General features: G+C 43.7%; 2 protein-coding genes and 1 long non-coding RNA gene across 9 annotated transcripts in view; 2 read left to right on the top strand and 1 right to left on the bottom strand.

Annotated features, from left to right (window-relative positions):
* The window catches only part of ZNF394 (zinc finger protein 394), a 57,155-nt gene extending 50,676 nt beyond the window's left edge, over positions 1-6,479 (top strand). Inside the window, exons 3-4 of one of the 2 annotated variants that reach the window (XM_042971976.1) lie at positions 4,601-5,723; positions 5,770-6,479. In XM_042971976.1, coding sequence (XP_042827910.1) covers positions 4,601-5,676 — 1,076 coding nt within the window. In that variant the 3' untranslated portion in view covers positions 5,677-5,723; positions 5,770-6,479. Of the gene's footprint in view, positions 1-4,600; positions 5,724-5,769 lie in introns of those variants that run through there. The other variant, XR_006212570.1, reaches the window with a different exon arrangement.
* Positions 6,480-6,671: 192 nt separating this feature from the next.
* Positions 6,672-14,519, top strand: LOC107179539. Its single transcript, XR_001510182.2, has 3 exons — positions 6,672-6,949; positions 8,507-8,551; positions 14,275-14,519. It is a non-coding gene; the product is annotated as an uncharacterized LOC107179539 (long non-coding RNA).
* Positions 13,640-21,997, bottom strand: part of ZNF789 (zinc finger protein 789) — a 14,002-nt gene continuing 5,644 nt past the window's right edge. For all 6 annotated transcript variants that reach the window (XM_042971284.1, XM_007081077.3, XM_007081074.3 and 3 more), the window contains exons 3-5: positions 18,475-18,601; positions 16,198-16,311; positions 13,640-14,762 (exon numbers count right to left, since the gene is read on the bottom strand). In XM_042971284.1, coding sequence (XP_042827218.1) covers positions 13,750-14,762; positions 16,198-16,311; positions 18,475-18,601 — 1,254 coding nt within the window. In that variant the 3' untranslated portion in view covers positions 13,640-13,749. The remainder of the gene's footprint in view (positions 14,763-16,197; positions 16,312-18,474; positions 18,602-21,997) is intronic.

Here is a 21,997-nt window from a genome sequence, read left to right as displayed (position 1 = left end):
ACCTTGAGATCAGGAGTCACATGCCTACCATGAGCCAGCAGGCACCCCATGACTTATTTAGCGTAATACCTTTTAGGGCCATCTGTGTTGTTTTATCCTTTTTTATTACTACATAATATTCCATCATGTGTATATTATCACATTTTCTTTATTCATCTACTGATGGACCTTTAGGTTACTTCCATAGTTTGACTATTGTAAACAATGCTGCAATAAATGTAGGAGTGCATATATCTTTTTGAATTAGTGTTTTCGTTTTCTTTGGGTAAATACTTGATAGTGGAAATATTGGATCATATGGTATTTCTCTTTTTAGTTTTTTGAGGAACCTCAATACTGTTTTCCATAGTGGCAGCACGAATTTACATTACAATCCCACCAACAGTGCATGAGAATTCCTTTTTCTCCACATCCTCACCAACACTTGTTATTTCTTGTCATACTGATTTTAGCCATTCTAACCAGTATAAGGCGATATCTCCTTGTGGTTTTGATTTGCATTTCTCTGATGATTAGTGATGTTAAGCATCTTTTCATGTGTCTGTTGGCCATCTCTATGTCTTCTTTGGAAAGATGTCTTCAAGTCCTCTGCCCATTTTTAATGTTTATTTATTTTTGAGAGAGAGAGAGAGCATGAGTGGGGGAGGGACAGAGAGAGAGAGACACAGAATCTGAAACAGGCTCCAGGCTCTGAGCTGTCTGCATAGAGCCCGATGTGGGGCTCGAACCCATGAACCGTGAGATCATGACCTGAGCCGAAGTTGGATACTTAACCGACTGAGCTACCCAGGTGCCTCTAGGTCCTCTGTCTATTTTTAAATTGGATTGTTTATTTTGGTGTTGAGTTGTCTAAGTTCTTTATATATTTTGAATATTAATCCCTTATCAGATATATCATTTGCAAATATCTTCTCTTATTAAGTAGGTTGTCTTTTTGTGTTGTTAATGGTTTCCTTTGCTATGCAGAGGCTTTTTTTTTTTTTTTTAAGATTTTATTTTTGGGGTGCCTGGGTGGCTCAATTGGTTAAGCGTCCAACTTCAGCTCAGGTTATGATCTCGAGAGCCAGCTCAGAGCCTGGAGCCTGCTTCAGATTCTGTGTCTCCCTCTCTATTTGCCCCTCCCCTGCTCTCACTCTGTCTCTGTCTCTCTCAGAAATAAATAAAACATTTCAAATATTTTTTTAATTAAAAACGAAAGATTTTATTTTTAGCTAGACTCTACACCCATCATGGGGCTCGAACCCACAACCCTGAGATCAAGAGTCACACGCTCCGCCAACTGAGCCAGCCACATGCCCCCTGCAAAAGTTTTTTTTATTTTGATGTAGTCCCAATATCTTATTTTTGCTTTTGTTTCTTTTGCCTTAGGAGACATATGTAGAAAATAGCTGACGTCAGAGAAATTACTGCCTATGCTCTCTTCTAGTTTTATGGTTTCGGGTCTCACATTTAGGTTTCTAATCCATTTTCAGTTTATTTTTGTGTATGGTGTTAGAAAGTGATGTGGTTTCATTCTTTTACATGTAGCTATCCAATTTTTCCAATATAGTTTATTGAAAAGACTGTATTTTCCCCATTGTATGTTCTTGCCTCCTTTGTCATTGATTGACCATATAGCTGTGGGCTTATTTCTGGGCTGTCTATTCTGTTACATTGATCTGTGTCTATTTTTATTCCTGTACCATACTGTTTTGATTACTACAGATTTGTAGTATATCTTTTTTTCTTTTTAAAATTTTATTTTTAAGTGATCTTTGCACCCAGTGTGGGACTTGAACTTAATAGCCCCAAGATTAAGAGTTGCATGCTCCACCAACTGAGCCTGCCAGGCATCCCTGTAGTATATCTTGAAACTGGTATTGTGATACCTCTGGCTTTGTTCTTTCTCAGGATTGCCTTGGCTATCAGGTGCTGTTTGGGGGAATTTCCATATGTCAGGCCTGGGCTTGCAAATTTTACCATAGAGAGATTTATTCAACAAATATTTTTATTGAGTGTCTGCAATAAGCCAGATGCTGTTCTTTTTTTTCTTTTAATGTTTATTCATTTTTGAGAGAGAGGGAGAGCATGAGTGGGGGAAGGGTAAAGAGAGGGGAGGACAGGGGCGCCTGGGTGGCGCAGTCGGCTAAGCGTCTGACTTCAGCCAGGTCACGATCTCGCGGTCCGTGAGTTCGAGCCCCGCGTCAGGCTCTGGGCTGATGGCTCAGAGCCTGGAGCCTGTTTCCGATTCTGTGTCTCCCTCTCTCTCTGCCCCTCCCCCATTCATGCTCTGTCTCTCTCTGTGCCAAAAATAAATAAAAAACGTTGAAAAAAAAAATTTAAAAAAAGAGAGGGGAGGACAGAGGATCTGAAGAAGGCTTTCTGCTGACAGCACAGAACCCGATGCAGGGCTCAAACTCACGAACTGAGAGATCATGACCTGAGCTGAAGTCAGACGCTTAACTGACTGAGCCACCCAGGCACCCCAGCCAGGTGCTATTCTAAGTGCTAGGGACGCATTAGGGAACAAAACCTATGAATCCCCTGTCACAAAAATCCCCGCCCTTTCTTGGAGCTCATGGTTTGGGACGTGAGCAGAGAACAGCACTGAGGTTCTACCAATTGTGTGTCTGATTTCACTTGATTCTCCTGATGTGAAAGTGGTCCCTGTCCCCTGTTCTCAGCTGTACCTGGTGTCCCCAGTCCAGAATTTATGTGGTTCAGTCTCCCTGGGGAGTAAACTGCAAAAATTCTGGATTTGGGGTGGAATCTGGTGGCTTAACTGCTCCTTTATATAAAGACTTGTAGTCAGTCCTAGATTTGTCTCCCACCCAGACCCCACTTCCAGACTTTGGAGGCATGGAGTGTGTCTGTTACTATAACCTATCACATGAATACAATTTCTCTTGTTAAACCATCCTCCATTCATGGGATACAGGCTGTCGTGCCCTTCTTGACACCCCTTCCTGATATTGTGTCTTCTGCAACGGTGGAGTGGGGCAGGGGGAAAGAGATGGGTGTGTGAGTATAGGCACAAGTGTAAAAGGAAAGAATGGGGTTTGTACAGGTAAATATGAGTACATTTGGCAGGTTAATTAAAATCATTTAACTTGAAGGGCTCCTGGGTGGCTCAGTTGGTTAAGGGTCTGGCTTCGGCTCAGGTCATGATCTCGCGGTCTGTGAGTTCGAGCCCCACGTCAGGCTTTCTGAGGACAGCTCAGAGCCTGGAGCCTGTTTCAGATTCTGTGTCTCCCTCTCTCTCTGCCCCTCCCTGCTCTCGCTCTGTCTTTCTCCCTCTCTCAAAAATAAATAAACATTACAATTAAAAAAAATAAAATCAGGGGCGCCTGGGTGGCTTAGTCGGTTGAGCGTCCGACTTCGGCTCAGGTCACGATCTCGCGGTCCGTGAGTTCGAGCCCCGCGTCGGCTCTGGGCTGATGGCTCAGAGCCTGGAGCCTGCTTCCTATTCTGTGTCTCCCTCTCTCTCTGCCCCTCCCCTATTCATGCTCTGTCTCTCTCTGTCTCGAGAATAAATAAATGTTTAAAAAAAAATTTTTTTTTAAATAAAAAAAAATAAAATCATTTATCTTGAGGAGTGGTTAATTGAGAATGTTAAAAAGGCTTGGGAGGGTGCTTATTTTTTTGCAGGCACTTGCTTATTTTACTCTTGCACCAGCATGAAATGTCACCCTTTTTTCTTTCTTTTTTTTTTTTTTAATTGTATTTAAATCCAAGTTCTTTAACATATAGCGTAATAACGGTTTCAGGAGTCGAATTTAGTGATTCATCCCTTACATATGACACCCAGTGCTCATCATAACAAGTGCCCTCCTTAATGCCCATCCCCCATTTAGCCCATCCCCCCACCCACCTCCCCTCCAGCTACCCTCAGTTTGCTATCTATTTAAGAGTCTCTTTGAACATGTGGAGAAACGGGAACCCTCTTGCACTGTTGGTGGGAATGCAAACTGGTGCAGCCGCTCTGGAAAACAGTGTGGAGGTTCCTCAAAAAATTAAAAATAGATCTACCCTATGACCCAGCAATAGCACTGCTAGGAATTTACCCAAGGGATACAGGGGTGCTGATGCATAGGGGCACTGATACTCCAATGTTTATAGCAGCACTTTCAACAATAGCCAAATTATGGAAAGAGTCTAAATGCCCATCAACTGACGAATGGATAAAGAAGATGTGGTTTATATATACAATGGAATACTACTTGGCAACAAGAAAGAATGAAATCTGGCCATTTGTAGCAACATGGCTGGAACTGGAGAGTGTTATGCTAAGTGAAATAAGTCAGGCAGAGAAGGACAGATACTCTCATGTTTTCACTCATATGTGGATCCTGAGAAACTTAACAGAAGATTAGGGGGGAGGGGAAGGGGGAAAAAATTACAGAGAGGGAAGGAGGCAAACCATAGAAGACTCTTAAATACTGAGAACAAACTGACGATTGATGGGGGTGGGGGGGAGGGGAAAGTGGGTGATGGGCATAGAGGAGGGCACCTGTTGGGATGAGCACTGGGTGTTGTATGGAAACCAGTCTGACAATAAATTATATATATAAAAAGAGTCTCTTATGGTTTGCCTCCTTCTTTTTATTTTTGAATGTTTCAGGTTTGGAAACCAGAACCGAGAACAAAGACTTTATTCCAAAACAAGAAATTTTAGAAGAAGTAGAGCCTCAGGGGCAGCTACAAGAAGGGTCCCACAGGAAGGCTCCCCCTGGATGTAGTGATACTGGTGAGATAGGGGTAGAAAAGCAGTCAAGAAATCCCTCATCATTGAAACTGGAAAATTCTCCTGAAGAGGAAGGACTCCCCAGCACCGCAGATCTCAAGAATGGTCCCACGGAGGAGGGAGACTTCAGACATGACCAACTTGGGAACAGGGCCAGAAGTTCAAACTCTGTTCTTTGTCAGCACGTGCAGGCCACAGGGAGGCCCGTCGACCACAATGACCTGGGGGACAGTTGTACACAGAGTTCAGAGCCGGTAAAGCATCACACAGTGAAACCTCCCCGCTCCTTTGACAGTGAGGAACAGCTCCACAGTGCAGACCTCTTTAAGACCCAGCGACAGTTCCGTGAAGAAAGGCCATATAAATGCGGGAACTGTGAGAAGAGTTTCAAACAGCGTTCTGATCTTTTTAAACACCAGAGAATCCACACGGGGGAGAAACCCTACCAATGCCAGGAGTGCGGGAAGCGCTTCAGTCAGAGCGCTGCCCTGATCAAACACCAGAGGACACACACGGGCGAAAAGCCCTACACCTGCCCTAAGTGTGGGGACAGCTTCCGGCAGAGCTCCCATCTCACCCGGCACCAGAGGATCCACATAGGAGAGAAACACTTCGAGTGTCACGAATGCGGGGAGACCTGCCGTATTTCCAACCGTTTTAGACATCAGAGAATTCACAAAGGGGAGAGACCCTACGCGTGTGAGGAGTGCGAGAAGAGTTTCAAACGGTGCTCAGACCTCTCTAAACACCAGAGGATCCACACTGGGGAGAAGCCGTACGGGTGTTCTGTGTGTGGGAAACGCTTCAGCCAGAGTGCAACCCTCATTACGCACCAGAGGACTCACACTGGAGAAAAACCTTACAAATGTCTTGAATGCGGGGAAAGCTTTAGACAGAGTCCACACCTTATCCGACACCAAAGGATCCATAGAAATAAAGTCCCACCGTTTTGACATGGCTGCTGCTTGGGCTGTTTTGGTGTGTGTGTGTGTGTGTGTGTGTGTGTGTGTGTGTGTGTGTGTGTGTGTGTGTGTGTGTGTGTGTGTTTTCTGTTGTCCAGAAACGACATTCTTTGGCATTTGGAGTATGTCAGTCATTTGTGGATCGTATTTCCACGGGCATCACACCCAAGATAGATCAGTCAGTAGGTCTCAGTACCTACTCTGAACATCATTGTGAAGCAGGAATGTGTAAGCGGGGAGCCCTTCCAAAGGATGAGGGGGTCCCATGGAAGGGCCTCCCGACGACATCAAGGGCTCACTTGTAACAGTTCTGTCCTGGTCTCTTCTCTTTTCTTACCTCCGCTTTCAGACCAAATCTTGCCCACTCCACTCACTGCCCTGAGAAATATTTGTGTCACTTAGAATTGTCTTTCTGCTTTGATGGTGGACAGGATTTCAAATACATGATGATCCAAAACACCGTGTAAAGTTTGGTACATACAAGACACACTCTATATTTTTTGCTTTTTTAAAAATGAACTTTGCAGAGTTTCTCTTTCTTCCCCATTCTAGGGGTTCCATTTTATAAGTCTTGTTGATTTCTTTTCAAAAGAGAGGCAAAGGGAAACCCCACCCAAATACACCTACAAATTCCCATCCTTGTATCCTTTTCTAAGCGTATTAAATTAAGGGCACTTTATTTGAGAACTTTTGGTTTTTGATGAAAGTCCGCATTAAACCTTTTGGTAAGCTTTGTGTAGGGGAGAGGGAGGGAGGCTCTTGTGATATCAAATAACCTAAAACATGTTTTTTCTGTCAAGGCTTCTTTCTTTTTTCTTTCTTTTCTTCCTTCCTTTCTTTCTTTTCTTTCTTTCTTTCCTTTATATTTATGAGAAAGAGAGAGAGAGAGACGGAGAGGGAGAGGGGCAGAGAGAGAGGGAGACACAGAATCCGAAGAAGGCTCCAGCCTCTGAACTGTCAGCACAGAGCCAGAAGCAGGGCTCGAACTTGTGAACTGCAAGATCATGACCTGAGCCGAAGATCAGATGCTTATCCAACTGAGCCACCCAGCCACCCCTGTCAAGGCTTCCTAACGTATGGGACATAAGGAAGTGGTGTGGAGTGCATCCTTGGGGGTGTTCCAGAAGAGGACACCAAAGGCAGAAAGAAGCTCCTTCAGCTCTTGCTTGTTTTGTTATGGGTATTCACCGACATGTAATACTCTATCATCCATAAAATGCATCCATAGACATTTTCCATTTGACTTCCAAGCAATCCTACTGAGGTAAGGTGGACAAGGTAAGCTACCTTGTCATTCCCAGGTAGAAAGGAAGTGGAGGCTCACAGTTGATGCTTTAGAACTTGGGTGATCTGACTGCTTGTCCAGTAACGTGAGTTTTTTCCTTTACATCAGTGACGGGCTCCCACCCCACCATGGCTTGCCGCTTCTCCCTGCCCCTCCTCCCCTCTGCCCAGTAGTAGTGGTGGAGGGCCAGTGGCGCGTGCACACGCCTCAAGATAAGAAACACTAGCTCAGAAAGGGGGTTAAAACGATCATTATTTAACTTCCCAGCGCCGTCTTTCCACCCCTGTGCCTGGTGAGGGAAGGCTATGGGGTTTGCTTTTTTGCCCTTGTTGGGTTAAACTGTAGGAATGAAACTAAGCCTGAGCCTATCTTATCTTTCTACACACAAACATGTATTGCATGTAAGTTTTTTTTTTAACCTGGTTGGGGGTTTTTGTGTGTTTTTTAATTTATTTTTTATTTTTATTTTATTTTTTAAGTTTTATTTATTTAAGTCATCTCTACACCCAACATGGGGCCCAAACTCACAAGCCTGAGATCAAAAGTCACATGCTCTATTGACTGAACCAGTCAGGTGCCCCTGTGGTTTTTTGTTTGTTTGTTTGTTTTATTGTAATGTTTATTTTTGAGAGGGAGAGAGAGAGAGCATGAGCCAGGGAGTGGCAGAGAGGGGGACACAGAATCCAAAGCAGGCTGCAGGCTCTGAGCTGTCAGCACAGAGCCCAATGCGGGACTCAAACCCACGAACTATGAGTTCATGACCCAAGCCAAAGTCAGGTGCTTAACTGACTGAGCCAACCAGACAGCTCCCCGCTGGGTTTTTTTTTTTTTTTTTTTTTTTTTTAAATCGAGGGAATATAAGCATACTATTGGATATTTGGAAAAATAACAGGAAAAGAAATTACCCATAATCCTACAACCCTGATCACCTGTTATAGGCATTTTGTTGTATTTCCTTCTGTTTTTTTTTCTCTGCATGCTTCTCATGTAATGAAAACCATAGTGTTTATATTTTACATCTTTTTAATATTATGTCTTAAGGGTTTTACGTGGTTTTCATAACCTTTATGCTTAATGGCTGCATCATTATCCATTGAGTAGATTTGACAATTGTGTCCCATTTTCCTTTTACTAGTCATTTCAGCCATTACTCCTTTTTGTTGTTGCAAGCAATGCTGTAGTGAATATCAGTGTAATTTTAACATAATTTGGATTGTTTTTTATTTTTTTTAATTAATCAATTTATTTACTTATTTTTATTATTATTTTTTTTTACAGAGGGATAGTCCAATGGGGGAGAGGAGCCCAAGGAGAGAGAATCTTTTTTTTTGTTGCTTTAATTATTATTTTTTATTTTACGCAAAATATGCATAATATTTTAGGATCCCATGCCATTTAACTGTTTTTAAGTTGAGAATCCTTTACACTTTGAACACCTCAAATGTAAGACTCAGGGAGGTCTTTCTGACAAAAAAAAAAAATCTCAAAAACTTCACTTAATTTGAATTTACATCTTTCTAATTGTCATTTTCCTAGGATGAAAAGAATCAACTGATGACAACAAATGTGTGGCTCAAACAGGTAACCGTCAGTCCAAGCATTATATCCACTAAACTAATTATTTCCAGTCTTTTCTATTTAGAAAGACTCCCATTTGAAAAATAATTATTTTCAGAGCATATTGAGTTCTTCAGTGAGATATCTGGGAATGGTTAGGAAGGGGCTATTACTTTTCATTTTCTTTTTCTTTTTTTCTAATTTTTTAAAATTTACATCCAAGTTAGTTAGCATATAGTGCAACAATGATTTCAGGAGTAGATTCTTTAATGCCCCTTACCCATTTAGCCCATCCTCCCTCCCACAACCCCTCCAGTAACCCTCTGTTTGTTCCCCATATTTAAGTCTCTTATGTTTTTGTCCCCCTCCCTGTTTTTATTATTTTTGCTTCCCTTCCTTTGTGTTCATCTGTTTTGTCTCTTAAAGTCCTCATATGAGTAAAGTCATATAATTTTTATCTTTCTCTGACTAATTTCACTTAGCACAATACCCTCCAGTTCCATCCACATAGCTGCAAATGGCAAGATTTCATTCTTTTTTGATTGCTGAGTAATACTCCTTTGTATATATAGACCACATCTTCTTTATCCATTCATCCATCAATGGACATTTGGGCTCTTCCCGTCCTTTGGCTATTGTTGATAGTGCTGCTATAAACATCGGGGTGCATGTGTTCCTTCGAAACAGCACACCTGTATCCCTTGGATAAAAACCTAGTAGTGCAATTGCTGGGTCGTAGGGTAGTTCTATTTTTAGCTTTTTGAGGAACCTCCACACTGTATACAGAGTGGCTGCCCCAGTTTGCATTCCCAGAGAGAGAGAATCTTAAGCAGGCTCCATGCTGAGCATGGAACCTCACACGGGGGCTTGATACCATGATGCTAGGATCTGGGATCAGGACCTGATCCAAAATCAAGTGTTGGACGCCTAACTGACTGGGCCACCCAGACGCCCCCTTGATTGTTCTTCAGAGTCTAAGCCTAGATTCCCAAAAGTAGAATTTCTTGATCAGTGTGTGAGCTAATACACATTCCCCCAAAGCAAGTACCAAATTATATTCCTTTATGAGTCTTCTACTCGAGCCTTGTCACCTTACCACATCTTAGTTTTGGTTTTTTTTTTCCCTAAATGTACAAAACCCAAAACTAAGTCATTTGCTTCTCAGAACTCCCTTGCTTGATCCTGGACGTGGTGGAATAGTAGCGCATGGCCAGGCAGGAGGGATGGCGAGAGGGCTGGCCTGGGTGTGTTCAGGGTCTGGTGTGTCAGGTGGAGAATGTCACTTATGAATGAGATTTCGTATCTAGCACTGGGGCTGAGAATGAGGGCGTGGACATGGTGTCTGTTTAGGCGGGCCATGAGCTGTATCACCCTGGTGTTGTTCTCCCCAAGTCTATCAAGGTTATTTGCCCAGGGTCACAGAGCTAGTAAGCAATAGAGTAGTAGTGATAGCCTGATTCCAGTGTTCTTTTTACTGGAGGAACGCCACAGACTTTTTTTTTTTTTTTTTTTGAGAGAGAGAGAGGGAAGGTGTGTAAGCAGGGAAGGGGCAGAGGGAGAGGGAGAGAAAAATCTTAAGCGTGGAGCCCAACATGGGGCTCGAGCCCACAACTTTGGGATCATGACCTGAGCCAAATTCAAGAGTCCAGTGCTTAACTGACTGAGCCACCCAGGCACCCCAGGAACACCACAGACTTAGAGCTGACTGTCCTCTCTGTACTTTTAGCTTTCCCTCCGTTCTTCCCTTCTTCTACCCTCTCGACACATTGACTGTTGCTTACATACTACTTGAATTTTCCATATATTTCCACATATATGCATGCCTTTGTTCAAGATTCTTTTAATCCCAGATCCCTTTTCCCAGACCCTAGCCCACCAGATTAACAACGGAAAAGTCGACCCTTGTAAAGCAATTTTAAAATGTCACTTCTCAATTATCCTACCCCAAAATATTTCCTTTACTAAACTACCATTATCTGTAGGCTTTGTCACTTACCATGCAAACTATTATAGCCAGTAAGTTAACGTGAATATGCCATCTCTGATCCCTAGATTATAAAGGGTGAGTAGATTAGCTCTCGTGCCAAAACAAAAGACCACAGACTAGGTGGCTTAAATAACACATTTATTTTCACACAGTTCTAGAGGCAGGACATCCAAGGTTAAGGTGCCCTCAGGGTTGGTTTCTGTTGATGCCCCTTCCTAATGTAGACAGCCTCCTTCTCACTATGTCCTCACATGGCCTTTCCTCTGTGCAGTGGATGGAGAGGCCTCTAGTATCTCTTCCTCTTAAAAGGACACCAGTCTTATCACTAAACGCCCCACACTTAGCACCTCATTTAACCTCAATTACCTCTTTAAAGGCCCTGTTTCCAAATACAGTCACACCAGGGGTTAGGACTTCAACGTATGAATTTGGGGACACAATTCAGTCCATAACAGAGGGCAACAATCTTTCCATTCTTCACATTCTCCCATAGCACCTACATAGCATCTCCTGTCCTACAAAATGGGAAGTCCAGATGTTTGTTAACAAAGTGTTAGAATTCCTGACTGGAGCTAGGAGAGAGAGTGATATGGTCGTTTGAATCTATTGCTTTAGCATGTCTTTGAAACATTTCCAAGTTCTGTTCTGCACGGTCCTGTGCCCTGCTTGGGACTCGGAGGTCTCTAGGGCAGTGGCATAGAGTTAAAAGGGAAGTTCCTGGGGCTCAGGGTGGGAACCGCAGCAGCACATGGCTGGGCCCTCTCACTAACCCCACCAGAGAGTGAGGGACCAGAGGTTGTGAGGCATCTGCGTTCCAGGAAGGGACGTGGGGCAGGGCAATCTACCAGGCACGTGCAGTGGGATGAGCCCACTTCCCACTGTGCTAACCTGGCAGGTTCTAAACACTCTCTGACAACCATCGGTGCCCCAGCAGGCACAATGCAATGTGGGATGATTTGACAGCATGGCTTGGGAGCTTCCATGGCCACTTATCTTGGATGCCCACATATCCACACTTTCATTTCAGATGGTCTGCCTAGAATATGTTACCTTCAGAACCACCCTGGATTATTCTGGGAAGCCAAGGGCTTATCATAATTGGGCTCCCCACTTTATTTTTAATTGTCCAAGGTCCACTTGCCAGACTATATGTCTTAGCCGTTGGCCACAGCCCAAGAATAACCTTTACGGCATGCATCTAGGTCTTCATAGAGCCAAGTGTCCTGCCTGTAACAGTCTCCCCACACCAGATTACTTACCTCCAGTTCAGTTCTCATCCATACAACTGAGAGCTGCCATCAGGACGTTTGCTTTAAAGATTTTTAAGTAATCTCTACATCCAACGTGGGGCTTAAACTTAAACCCCGAGATCAAGAGTTGCATGCTCCACCAACTGAGCCAGCCAGGTGCCCCTATGTATCTAATCACTATGTATGTATGTATGTATGTATGTATGTATGTATGTATGTATGTATTTATATGGCTTCCACTTAGCAGTGGAGGGAAGCGCTTTTACATAGGTCCCCATCTCCCAAAGTTGTTTTAAGTGGTCTTATCTCTCACTGGCTTATTTCCCCCTCAGTCAGAAGTCTCAACTTCTTAATTTTGTGTAGGTTCTTCTAGCCAATTCATGCTGACCACTACAAAATGACTGCTTTTTGAACCCAATATACAATCTATCCCTTTTCATTATTTTCCTCCTGCAAGGCTTAACATTCCTTAATTTTCTGAGGTGCCACTTCCTTTCTCAGTGATCTTTGTTTTTATATGTTGGGTAAGAAGTCATGGAATTGGGAGGAGCAAGAAAACAAAATCAAGAAGAAACTAGACGGGATTTATAGGAAAGGGTCTAAATAGCAGCAAGTTGTAATGCAGACCTAGGATACTGTTTAGGATACTAGAATTTCAAATGGGGTTCTTGTCTTGGTGAGCTGTAGGGAAGAGTTGTAAGGTCAGCTCAACTTACATAACCTGAACATAAGGATGTGCTTGGAATAACTGGAGAAAGGGTATGGCTACCCAAGGACTATAGCTGGGGAAGACAGCTGATAAGGAGCTCCCAAGGTAAATGAATGCATAATCCTCCCATGGGAAAACTGAAAACTGTGTAAAACACATGCTTCAGAGTTATTCCACCCCAGGGGAGAATATCATATTTGTTAAATTCCCATCAAGCTTTAGTCGAGGCCTGCTCTCGAAATGTGCTAGTTACCCTACAGACCAGTGGCCTTTTCGTGGTTTTAAAAAAGGCCTGCAGACCAAGAGACACACAGTGCAAGTCAGATGAAGGCCAGCAGAAGGAGTAAGCAGGGGGCAAGGGCACCAACAGCTTCTGTTAACACTTGACTTAGAACTCTCAGTAGAATCTAGTGGCACACTAATTTTAGTTTATGGATACATTTTAGTAATTCTTAGGTGAGTACCCCTTACTTTATTTTTAAAAAGTCAATGTAATATCAGGTAATTTTTCCATATGAGACCAAGAAAGGTATTTCTTTACACCCATTTTTTTTAAATTAAAAACTTTTTTTTCCTCCGGTTTTATTGAGAAATAAGAAGAGCATTCTTAAATCGTTCATAATCATCAAATGGTCTCCAGCCTAGGGAACCACATAGTTCTTATGCCTCCCTTCTGCCTTGACTTGAGGGAATGAAAGTATGGTCGGGGGAGGGACTCAAGGGAGACTGTACATAACAGCCTATTACATGTTCTATTAAGTAATTCTTTTCAAAAAGTATTTTTTTTAATGCTTATTTATTTCTGAGACAGAGAAAGACAGAGCACGAGTGGGGGAGGGGCAGAGAGAGAGGGAGACACAGAATCTGAAGCAGCTCCAGGCTCCAAGCTGTCAGCACAGAGCCCGAGCTCAAACTCACAAACCGTGAGATCCTGACCTGAGCCGAAGTCGGTCACTCAACCGACGGAGCCACCCAGGCGCCCCTCTATTAAGTAATTCTTAACTATAGCAAGAAGGTTAGCTGCAGAAAGAGGGTCCCCAAAGCAAAACCATTTCAGTTCCGGTTAGTAATTTTCTTAAAACAATGTAATTACACATAACTACACTAGTGGTAAGTTCTGGTATTTATTTATTTTATTTTTTTTAAGATTTTAAGTAATCTCTACACCCAACGTGGGACTCAAACTCACAACCCTGAGATCAAGAGTTATAGGCTCCACCAACAGCCAGCCAGGTGTCCCAGTTCTGGTCTTTAAATGGTCTTTTTCTAGTTAGTATCACACAGATACCTGTTCTCTGTGAGTACCCTGATGCTTAATAAAGCTTGTGCGCCAGATAAAAGATTTTCCACATTTGTCACATCTGTAAGGTCTCTCTCCAGTATGAATGACCTCATGGCGATGAAGATTTGCCTTAAAACTAAAAGTTTTTCCACATTCTCTACATTCAAAGAATTCCTCCTTGGTATGGGTTCTTTGATGCTGAATGAGGTCTACATTCCGACTGAAGCATTCCCCGCATTCACTGCATTTATGAGTGTTCTGTTTAGTGTGAATCTGTTGATGGCTCATAAGAGTCGAATGACGACCAAAGGCTTTTCCACACTCGACACATTTATGGGGTTTTTCTCCACTATGGATTAGCTGATGTCGAATAAGGGTTGAATTCTGACTAAACGTTCTTTCACACTCACTACATTTATAGGGTTTTTCTTTGGTATGGATCCGCTTATGTTCAATAAGATATGCCATCTGACGGAAACATTTTCCACAGTCATGACATTTATATGGCTTTTTCTGCAGGTGACACTGTTTATGGACAGCAAGAGTGGACTTCTGTTTGAAGGCTTGCCCACATATGTCGCATTCAAAGGGGTCCTCTGATGTGTGAATTCTATGATGTCGAACAAAATTTGCCTGACGTCTGAAGACTCTCCCACATTCACTGCATTTGTAAGATTTTGCGTTTGGAGGGATTTGCTTATGCTGCAAAAACAGTGATCTCTGACTGAAAGGCTTTCCATACTCATCACACTGGCCACGCCTCCTCCCTGTTTGAGCATTCTGATCTTGAATAAGGTGAAGGTTTTGAAGGAAGTTCTTACTGCATTCATCACCAATAGTGGGAAAGGCAAGTCTGTAAATGTCCACCAATTCGTTACATTTACGTAACTTTTCTGAAGGTCCCTTGGCTGTTTGCTGCTTTACTGCAGATGTCTTACACGACTCTAAGTCTTTAAAGATCTTCTGCCCTGGAGTTGGCTTTTTCATCTTCCATCTGGCTTCAGAACCTAACCAAATAAAAAGAAAACATAGAAATGACCTGCCCCCCACATCACAGAAGGAAAAAAAAAGAAGCCACCTGTGTGTGTGGAAGACACTCAAGTGAAATGAAGTGCTTGCTTAGTTATATTGTCCTGCTAAAGAGACCCAAATTTTGATTTCCACAGGACTCTCGGCTTTGACACCAGAAAGAGTTCTCAAAATCAACTGAACGACTGAAAAATGCACAAGTGTGTGTCAGAGAAGTGAGAACTGAGTAAATACATCACTACTATTGGAAAAATAAAACTTACTCTCGGTACTCAGTGAAGTCACATAAATACAGGAGAGGTGACATCTTATACTTTCTAGGTTAGTATTTTTTTAATAATTCTGAGAGAAACAACTCTTTAAAAACGGAGAGCATAAGACACAAGAGAAAAGGAACCAGAGGGAAGTAGGTACAAAGGCCAATGGAATAGAATAGAGGTTCTTGATCAGAGGTGATTTTGCCTCTTGGGGGGCACTGGACAATGTCTGGAGACATTTCCGGTTGTCCCAACTGGGATGGTGCTACTAAAACCTAATGGGTAGAGGCTAATATGGCTCAACACCTGACAACGCACAGGACAGCTCCTCCACAACAAAGAATTATCCAGCCTGGGGCGCCTGGGTGGCTCAGTTGGTTAAGTGTCTGACTTCGGTTCAGGTCATGATCTCGTGGTCTGTGGGTTCAAGCCCCACTTCGGGCTCTGTGTTGACAGCTCAGAGCCTGGTGCCTGCTTCGGATTCTGTGTCTCCCTCCCTCTCTGCCCCTCCCTCACTCACGCTCTCTCTCTCTCTCTCTCTCTCTCTCAAATAAACATTTTTAAAAACTAAAAAAAAAAAAAAAAAAAAAAAGAATTATCTAGCCCCAAATGTCAATAGAGCAGAGGCTGAGAAACTCTGGAACACAGGAATGTGAAAAAACGGTAGAAGCAGCAATCGGGACATAGTAAGTAGGAAAAAGTAGGTATGTTGAGAAACACCGTGGGAATATGACAAACAGGATGAAGGCAAAGGAATGAGAGGAAAACAAAGGGGAAGGATAAGTAACGAGCATAGAAGAAAGAAGTATCTGATTTGGAAAAAGAGTTCAGAGAAACACTCTACCGCAGTAGAACGAGCATGAGCTTTGCAGGCTTGAAATCGAACCTCAACTATCAATCTGTTTGACAGATTGATATAGTTTTTAAAACTATAAATCAATCTGTGTGACATCTGAATCTTTGATTCTTCATCTGGAAAATGGGTCTAATGGCCACACTTACGTACTACCTTCAGAGGGCAGCAGGGATGAATAAGTGGGATAATGGATGTTGAACATGTGGCTCAGGATCTGGGGGGCACACGAGGGGCTTCACTAAGGTGCTTTCCTGCCCCTTCCTGATTTTTCCACTTGGACTGGGTCCTCTCCTCACCCACCTGGGCAAGCACTACTGGAAGCCTTCCTAGTCCCAGTTCTTGGTAGATCCAGGATCCATGGCTCTTCCCACTGCTCCAGCAGGCAGATCACCTCAGGTTTGGGAAACTGAAATCCTACTCATGGGGAAGTAAATGGGATGTGGTTAGTGAGTTACAGAGAGAGGTCCCAGCGCTCACCTTAACCCCCTTGAGTCTACAGTGGCAAAGATAAGAGCAACAATCGAAAGGGCTGGTGAGAAGAGAATTTGGCACAATCTTTCTGAAACTCCAACAATCTTTACTGAAAGATTCAGTAAATTCTCAACAATATTCACACCCTTAGATTTGGTAATCGTAGAGATACAGCCTAAGGAACAATCAGGACAAGATTAATGTGCCAGAGATGTTCAGTACAGTTGTACCCATGCAAAACTGGAAATAAAGTAGACATCAGTATGGGAACAGCTACAGTGTAACGTGAATTCAGTGAAGGCAAAAGTATTAGATCCTAAAAATCCATGTGTTCAAAGAATATTAAAATAGGAAAATGTTCCCTAGATATCTTAAAGGAGAATGCAAAACTCATGAAGTATGACCCAAATTTTGTTTTTAAAAACTATATGTGTGGGTATATGTACATTAAGTATTAATATATATGAAAAGACTAGGAAAAAGTAAACCAACATGTTAACAGGGGTAATTTCTGGGCAGTAGGCCTGCAGATGATTTTTATTTCCTACTTTGTTACTGAAAGGCCATTCAATAATCAGAGAGACTAAGAGCCCATACCCTTTAACACCAATATTCTGGATCTTGGGAACAGTCAGAAATTCATATAAGGATTTATGGTCACAAACATCCATTAGAACATTAAGTATAGTAGATGATAAATCCATAAACAAGTCAACAACAACAACAACAAGCCAAACTAAATATCCCCAAATGGGAAAATGATTAAACATTACAGATCATACAACAGAATTACATTATGATCATTTACTGTATTTATGGGGGCTTTTAATAACATAGGGAAAATGTTGAAGCTTAACATTAGTTAAGATTTAAAGGAATTACAAAATTATACACAGAATATGTTCAGCCACATTTTTTAAAGCTTATTTATTTATTTTGAGAGTGACAGAGACACGGTGCGAGTAGTGGAGGGGCAGAGAGAGGGAGAGAGAGCGAATCTCAAGCAGGCTCCATGCTGTCAGCACAGAGCACGACGCAGGGCTTGAACTCACAAACTGTGAGATCATGACCTGAGCTGAAACCAAGAGTTGGATGCTTAACCGACTGAGCCACTCAGGCACCTCTGTTCAGCTACATTTTTTAAAAGGAGAGAGAGAGAAAAACTGGATGGAAACATTCCAAAATATGAACAGTGTTACCCCTGAATGTTCTCCCGTTCCTGTACCTTGTGTGTATTCAAGTCTGCTCTTGTAAATGCTTCTACAAGGAAAATAAACATCAAAAACTCCAGAGGTGGGCAGACAATCCCGCAGGAGGTGGTCAAGACTGTAGAAAGAGTGTCAGTGTGGGCGACAAAGCTGGACCCCAGAAAGAAAGTGATTTGTTGAGAAAACGCCCATGGGAGGAGACTCTGCATTGCAATAAGCCAAAGGCAGGGTCCGTGAGTGGGGAAGCAGTGGAGGTTCAGAAATGAAGTCCGTTAGGAATCATTTCCTAGACACCCAGTGATGCTGCAAACAAAGAAGGAACCCATTTCCAGACGGAAGAAAGAAAAAGACTTTTCGAGAGAAAAAGAAGCTAACCTTTGGAATCCAAATCAGCCATAAACCGTTCAGCTCCTATGGGTCTTACAGATAAGGAAGATGCGGATCGGGGTGGGGAGTGGATTAAGCGTCTCTGACCTCTAAAACAAAAGGCAACTATTCATTGTCCACAATCCCTTATTTGAAAACATTGTAGAGGCCAGCTGCGTTTCAGGTCAGAATTTTTCCGGATTTTAGGAAGGTGACTTGGTGTGTATGTTTTCTATTATGTACCACCCCCCACAGGGGTTGGAGCTGTACCCTTAATCAAACACGCTGATATTTCTGGTACGCTAAATATATAGATATGATGACCACATGGGAAAAAGAAGGATGATACACAGCTTCCAGTAGAAGAGATCAGGTTTTACCACCTGAACACTTCAGGTTGGGTCTTACAGCCAGATGAGTTATGAAAAAACTTCTAGTTTGCAAAGCTTTTCTGATTTTAGAATTGCAAATAAGGGGCTGAGCACTTGTGTAGACACTCGGAGCCAAATCTTCAAGCCAAGTCATTCATTACCCAGCAAGATCATGTTCCTGTAATTCTCCAGCATCACGTCTCTGTAGAGGTCCTTCTGAGCCCAGTCAAGTTTGTCCCACTCTTCTCTAGTGAAGTACACAGCCACATCCTCAAATGACAGCGACTCCTGAAAACAGAGACTAATTATAGCCTCAATTCTTTTTTTTTTTTTTAAGTTCATTTATTTTTGAGAGAGAGCGAGCAAGAAAGGGAGAGAGAAAGAGAGAGACAGAGGGGATCCCAAGCAGGCTCCACACTGTCAGCACAGAGCCCGACACGGGGCTTGAACTCATGAACCGTGAGATCACGCCCTGAGCTGAAATCAAGAGTTGGACACTTCACCAACTGAGCCACCCAGGTGCCCCCAACCTCAGTTCTTAAAACGACTTTGTGAACTATCATTATTCTACAGGTGAGGCTTGAGGAGGTAAAGTGACTTGGCCAAGCTCATTCTTTCCTCTATACTATAGCGTAGACAAACTTTTTCTTTTTTAAAGTTTATTTATTTTGAGAGAGAGAGAAAACGTGCATTTGTGAGTGGGGGAGGGGCAGAGAGAGAGACTCCCAAGCAGGCCCTATGCTGTCAGTGTGGAGCCCCATGCGGGGCTCAACCTCACAAACCATGAGATCCTGACCTGAGCCAAAATCAAGGGTCGGACGCCTAACCGGACTGAGCCACCCAGACACCCTGACAAACTTATTCTGTAGAAGGCCAGATGGTAAACATTTTAGGCTTTCAGGTGATTTGGTCTCTGCTACAATTATTCAGCTCTGCTGCTGTCACACAAAAGCAGCCAGAGACAACAGGTAAGTGAATGGGCAGAGCTGTGTTCCAGTGAAACTTGACTACCGGGTCCAGGTCAGTTTGCTGACCCTGCTCCATATACCAGCACCTTTAACAAATAATATATTTCTGTCCCAGATTCCCTTGGGAAAGAGATGGCACATTCAAATGAGGTCACTGAGGATAGGTTGGCATGCAGACAATTTGCAAAGGAAGGGACAGGCTTCATGGAAGCCAACAAGGCATGCAGAAGCATGCCAGGCTGGCTCTCATGGGGAACAATCACCCATATGTCTGAAGGGGAAGACGGAAGGAGAGGGGTTACTGGAATCCAGAAAGTTGTTAGAAGACTGGAGCTCTGCGGCCACTCTCATCCCACAGCCCAACACGCATGGGGCTGTGGGAATAAAACCCGACACCACTTTCTTCCAGGTTTCTGGTCCCCTGACCCCTTCCATCCCATTGCCAAAAGCCAGCTGGAAGCCAGAGGGCAAGAGAACCCATCGATGGTGTGTGAAGGTCAGCCTCCCAGGGCCCAGACCAAAGTGGGGGAGGGTGGAACATATATCAGAGGGGGGCAAACAGAGACCGTTGGTACAATGTACTACGGGGTAGAAGTTTTGTAGAAGTTTCCATTTGCAACTATGTTCAACTCATGTGGGCTGAGAACAGAAGGTGCCTCCCACCACGGGAGCTCTTGGAGCAGAGGCCTAGTGTCTGCCCACCACACTCCCCTCTATTAGGACAAACTGAGTAGCATCAGAGGCAATCTGTGCATGAAAAGGGTGATCAGGAAAAGGAAATACTCACCCCCACACCCTCAGGAAACAGACACCAGAATCTCCCAAATTGCATGACCCTTCTTTCCTCCCTACCAAGCCTGATTTCCAGGACTATGGTTTCAAGTTCCCACTCACTACCCATCCCAAATGTCCCTCCTTTTACCACAGCTGCCCTGCAAGTCTCCTCAGCTGACATTCTCTGCTCTACATGAAGGCTAACAGGTAGGAATAAAATGGCTTCATCTCCCACCAAGTTATCTCTATACACTCAGTTTGAGAGTCAGGCCTTTAATGTTGCCCCAAACTCTTGCTCTCTCATGTTCCTTCTCAGGGTTTTCTATACCTTTACCACTCTCTTTCTTTCAAGAAACATTTATTGGGCACCAGTAAGTTGCTAGCCTTCAAGCTGTAGGCCAGCAATAAAGGTTCCTACTGAGGCCACAGGATATAGCTGTTCAGGCTGTGCACTGTTCAATCCTGCAGAACACAGTTCACATCACAGCTGTGTGAATGGGGGGTTGCTACATGCACAATCTGTCTGACTCTGTAGCAGCCTTTGTCCCTGCTCAGGGAGTGAACTGTCCAGTGGGGAAAGATGGAAGTCAACATGGTAACTATCCAGTGGGAGGTACTCGGAGGGGGCTAGGAGGACATGTGACTCACCCCCACTACTCCCTTCGGGAAGGCATTGCCCATTATGTCCCAGGAAAGAGCCCACGGGGCACAGGCTCCCTAACCCCTCTCACACTCCCACCAAGCATTACCTGTGTTCTCACTCCTCCCCCTCCCCACCTCAGCAGAAGAGGCTCTTCTAGCAACCGCTGCCCCTCTGCCTCCACCTCTGCTTCCATTCCCTCGTGTCTCCTCCAGGGTCTTAATCCAATAACAGCACTCTGCCTTTTCTATATCCTTACCCTCTTCTCCCCTACCATACCATGACTTATAATAAGAAATATAGATTTAATCTTCATCATTTCTGGCACAGAGCTCCTAAAACCGCTGGAATTCTTAAGGGATAAGAGCAAAGGAGCATCTCTTAATAGTTGGTCTTTTGCCCTTGGTTTCTGAAATAGCTCCAGAGCCACAAAGGCATGTCACCTTACAACAAATTCCTTTGACCACACCTGAGTTAATGTTAAAGAGGTGAGCTTTGGAAAGGCCCCAAGTCTGGGAGGCTGGTTGCCAGGGGGAACCAACCAGGTGACTAGAGGGTTTGAACCCTCCACCCCAATTCAGAGGAGGGAGAGGGGCTGGAAATCCAATCAATCACCAAAGACCAATGACGTAATCAATCGAGTCCACACAATGAGTCTCCATAAAAACCCAGGAGAATGGGGTTCAGAGAGCTTTGGGGCTGTTGAGCCTGAGTTGGTGCTAGGAGTGCTGCACACTCAGCACAGAAGCTCTGTGCCCCTTCCCCACACCTTGCCCTACGCACCTCTGTGTGGCTGTTCGCGAGTTACAGCCTGTAATAAACCAGTAATCTAGTAAGTAAACGGTTTTCCTAAGTTCTCTGAGTCACGCTAGCAAATTAATCAAACCCAAGGAGGGAAGTCATGGGAACCTCCAAATACATAGTCAGTCACTCAAGGCACAGGTGACAACCTGGACTTGCAATTGGCTGGTGTCAGAAGTGGGGGAGGGGCAGTCCTGTGGGACTGAGCCCTTAACCTGTGGCATCCGATGCTAACCCTTGAAGAGAGCATCAAAACTGAGCTTAACTGCAGGGCACCTGGCTGGTGTCAAGGAAGTGCCCGATGTGTGCGGGAAAGCACCAGCATGTCTGATGTCAGAAGTGAAGTGAAAGCATGAAAGGAGAAAGCAGAGAGACACAGGAATGTTTTTCTTAAACACTTACTTCTCCGCTAACTCCTTCCCCTTCGCCACCAAAAATGCCAAAGTCTCGCCTATCTTTAAGAAGATGTTCCGTGCTTTCCTTCTCCTCTGGTTTTGGCTC

Source organism: Panthera tigris, chromosome E3, assembly GCF_018350195.1.
Source record: "Panthera tigris isolate Pti1 chromosome E3, P.tigris_Pti1_mat1.1, whole genome shotgun sequence".
NCBI classification, from domain to species: domain Eukaryota; kingdom Metazoa; phylum Chordata; class Mammalia; order Carnivora; family Felidae; genus Panthera; species Panthera tigris.
Note: the sequence above shows the minus strand (reverse complement) of the source record. Positions and strands in the feature narration are given on the sequence as shown.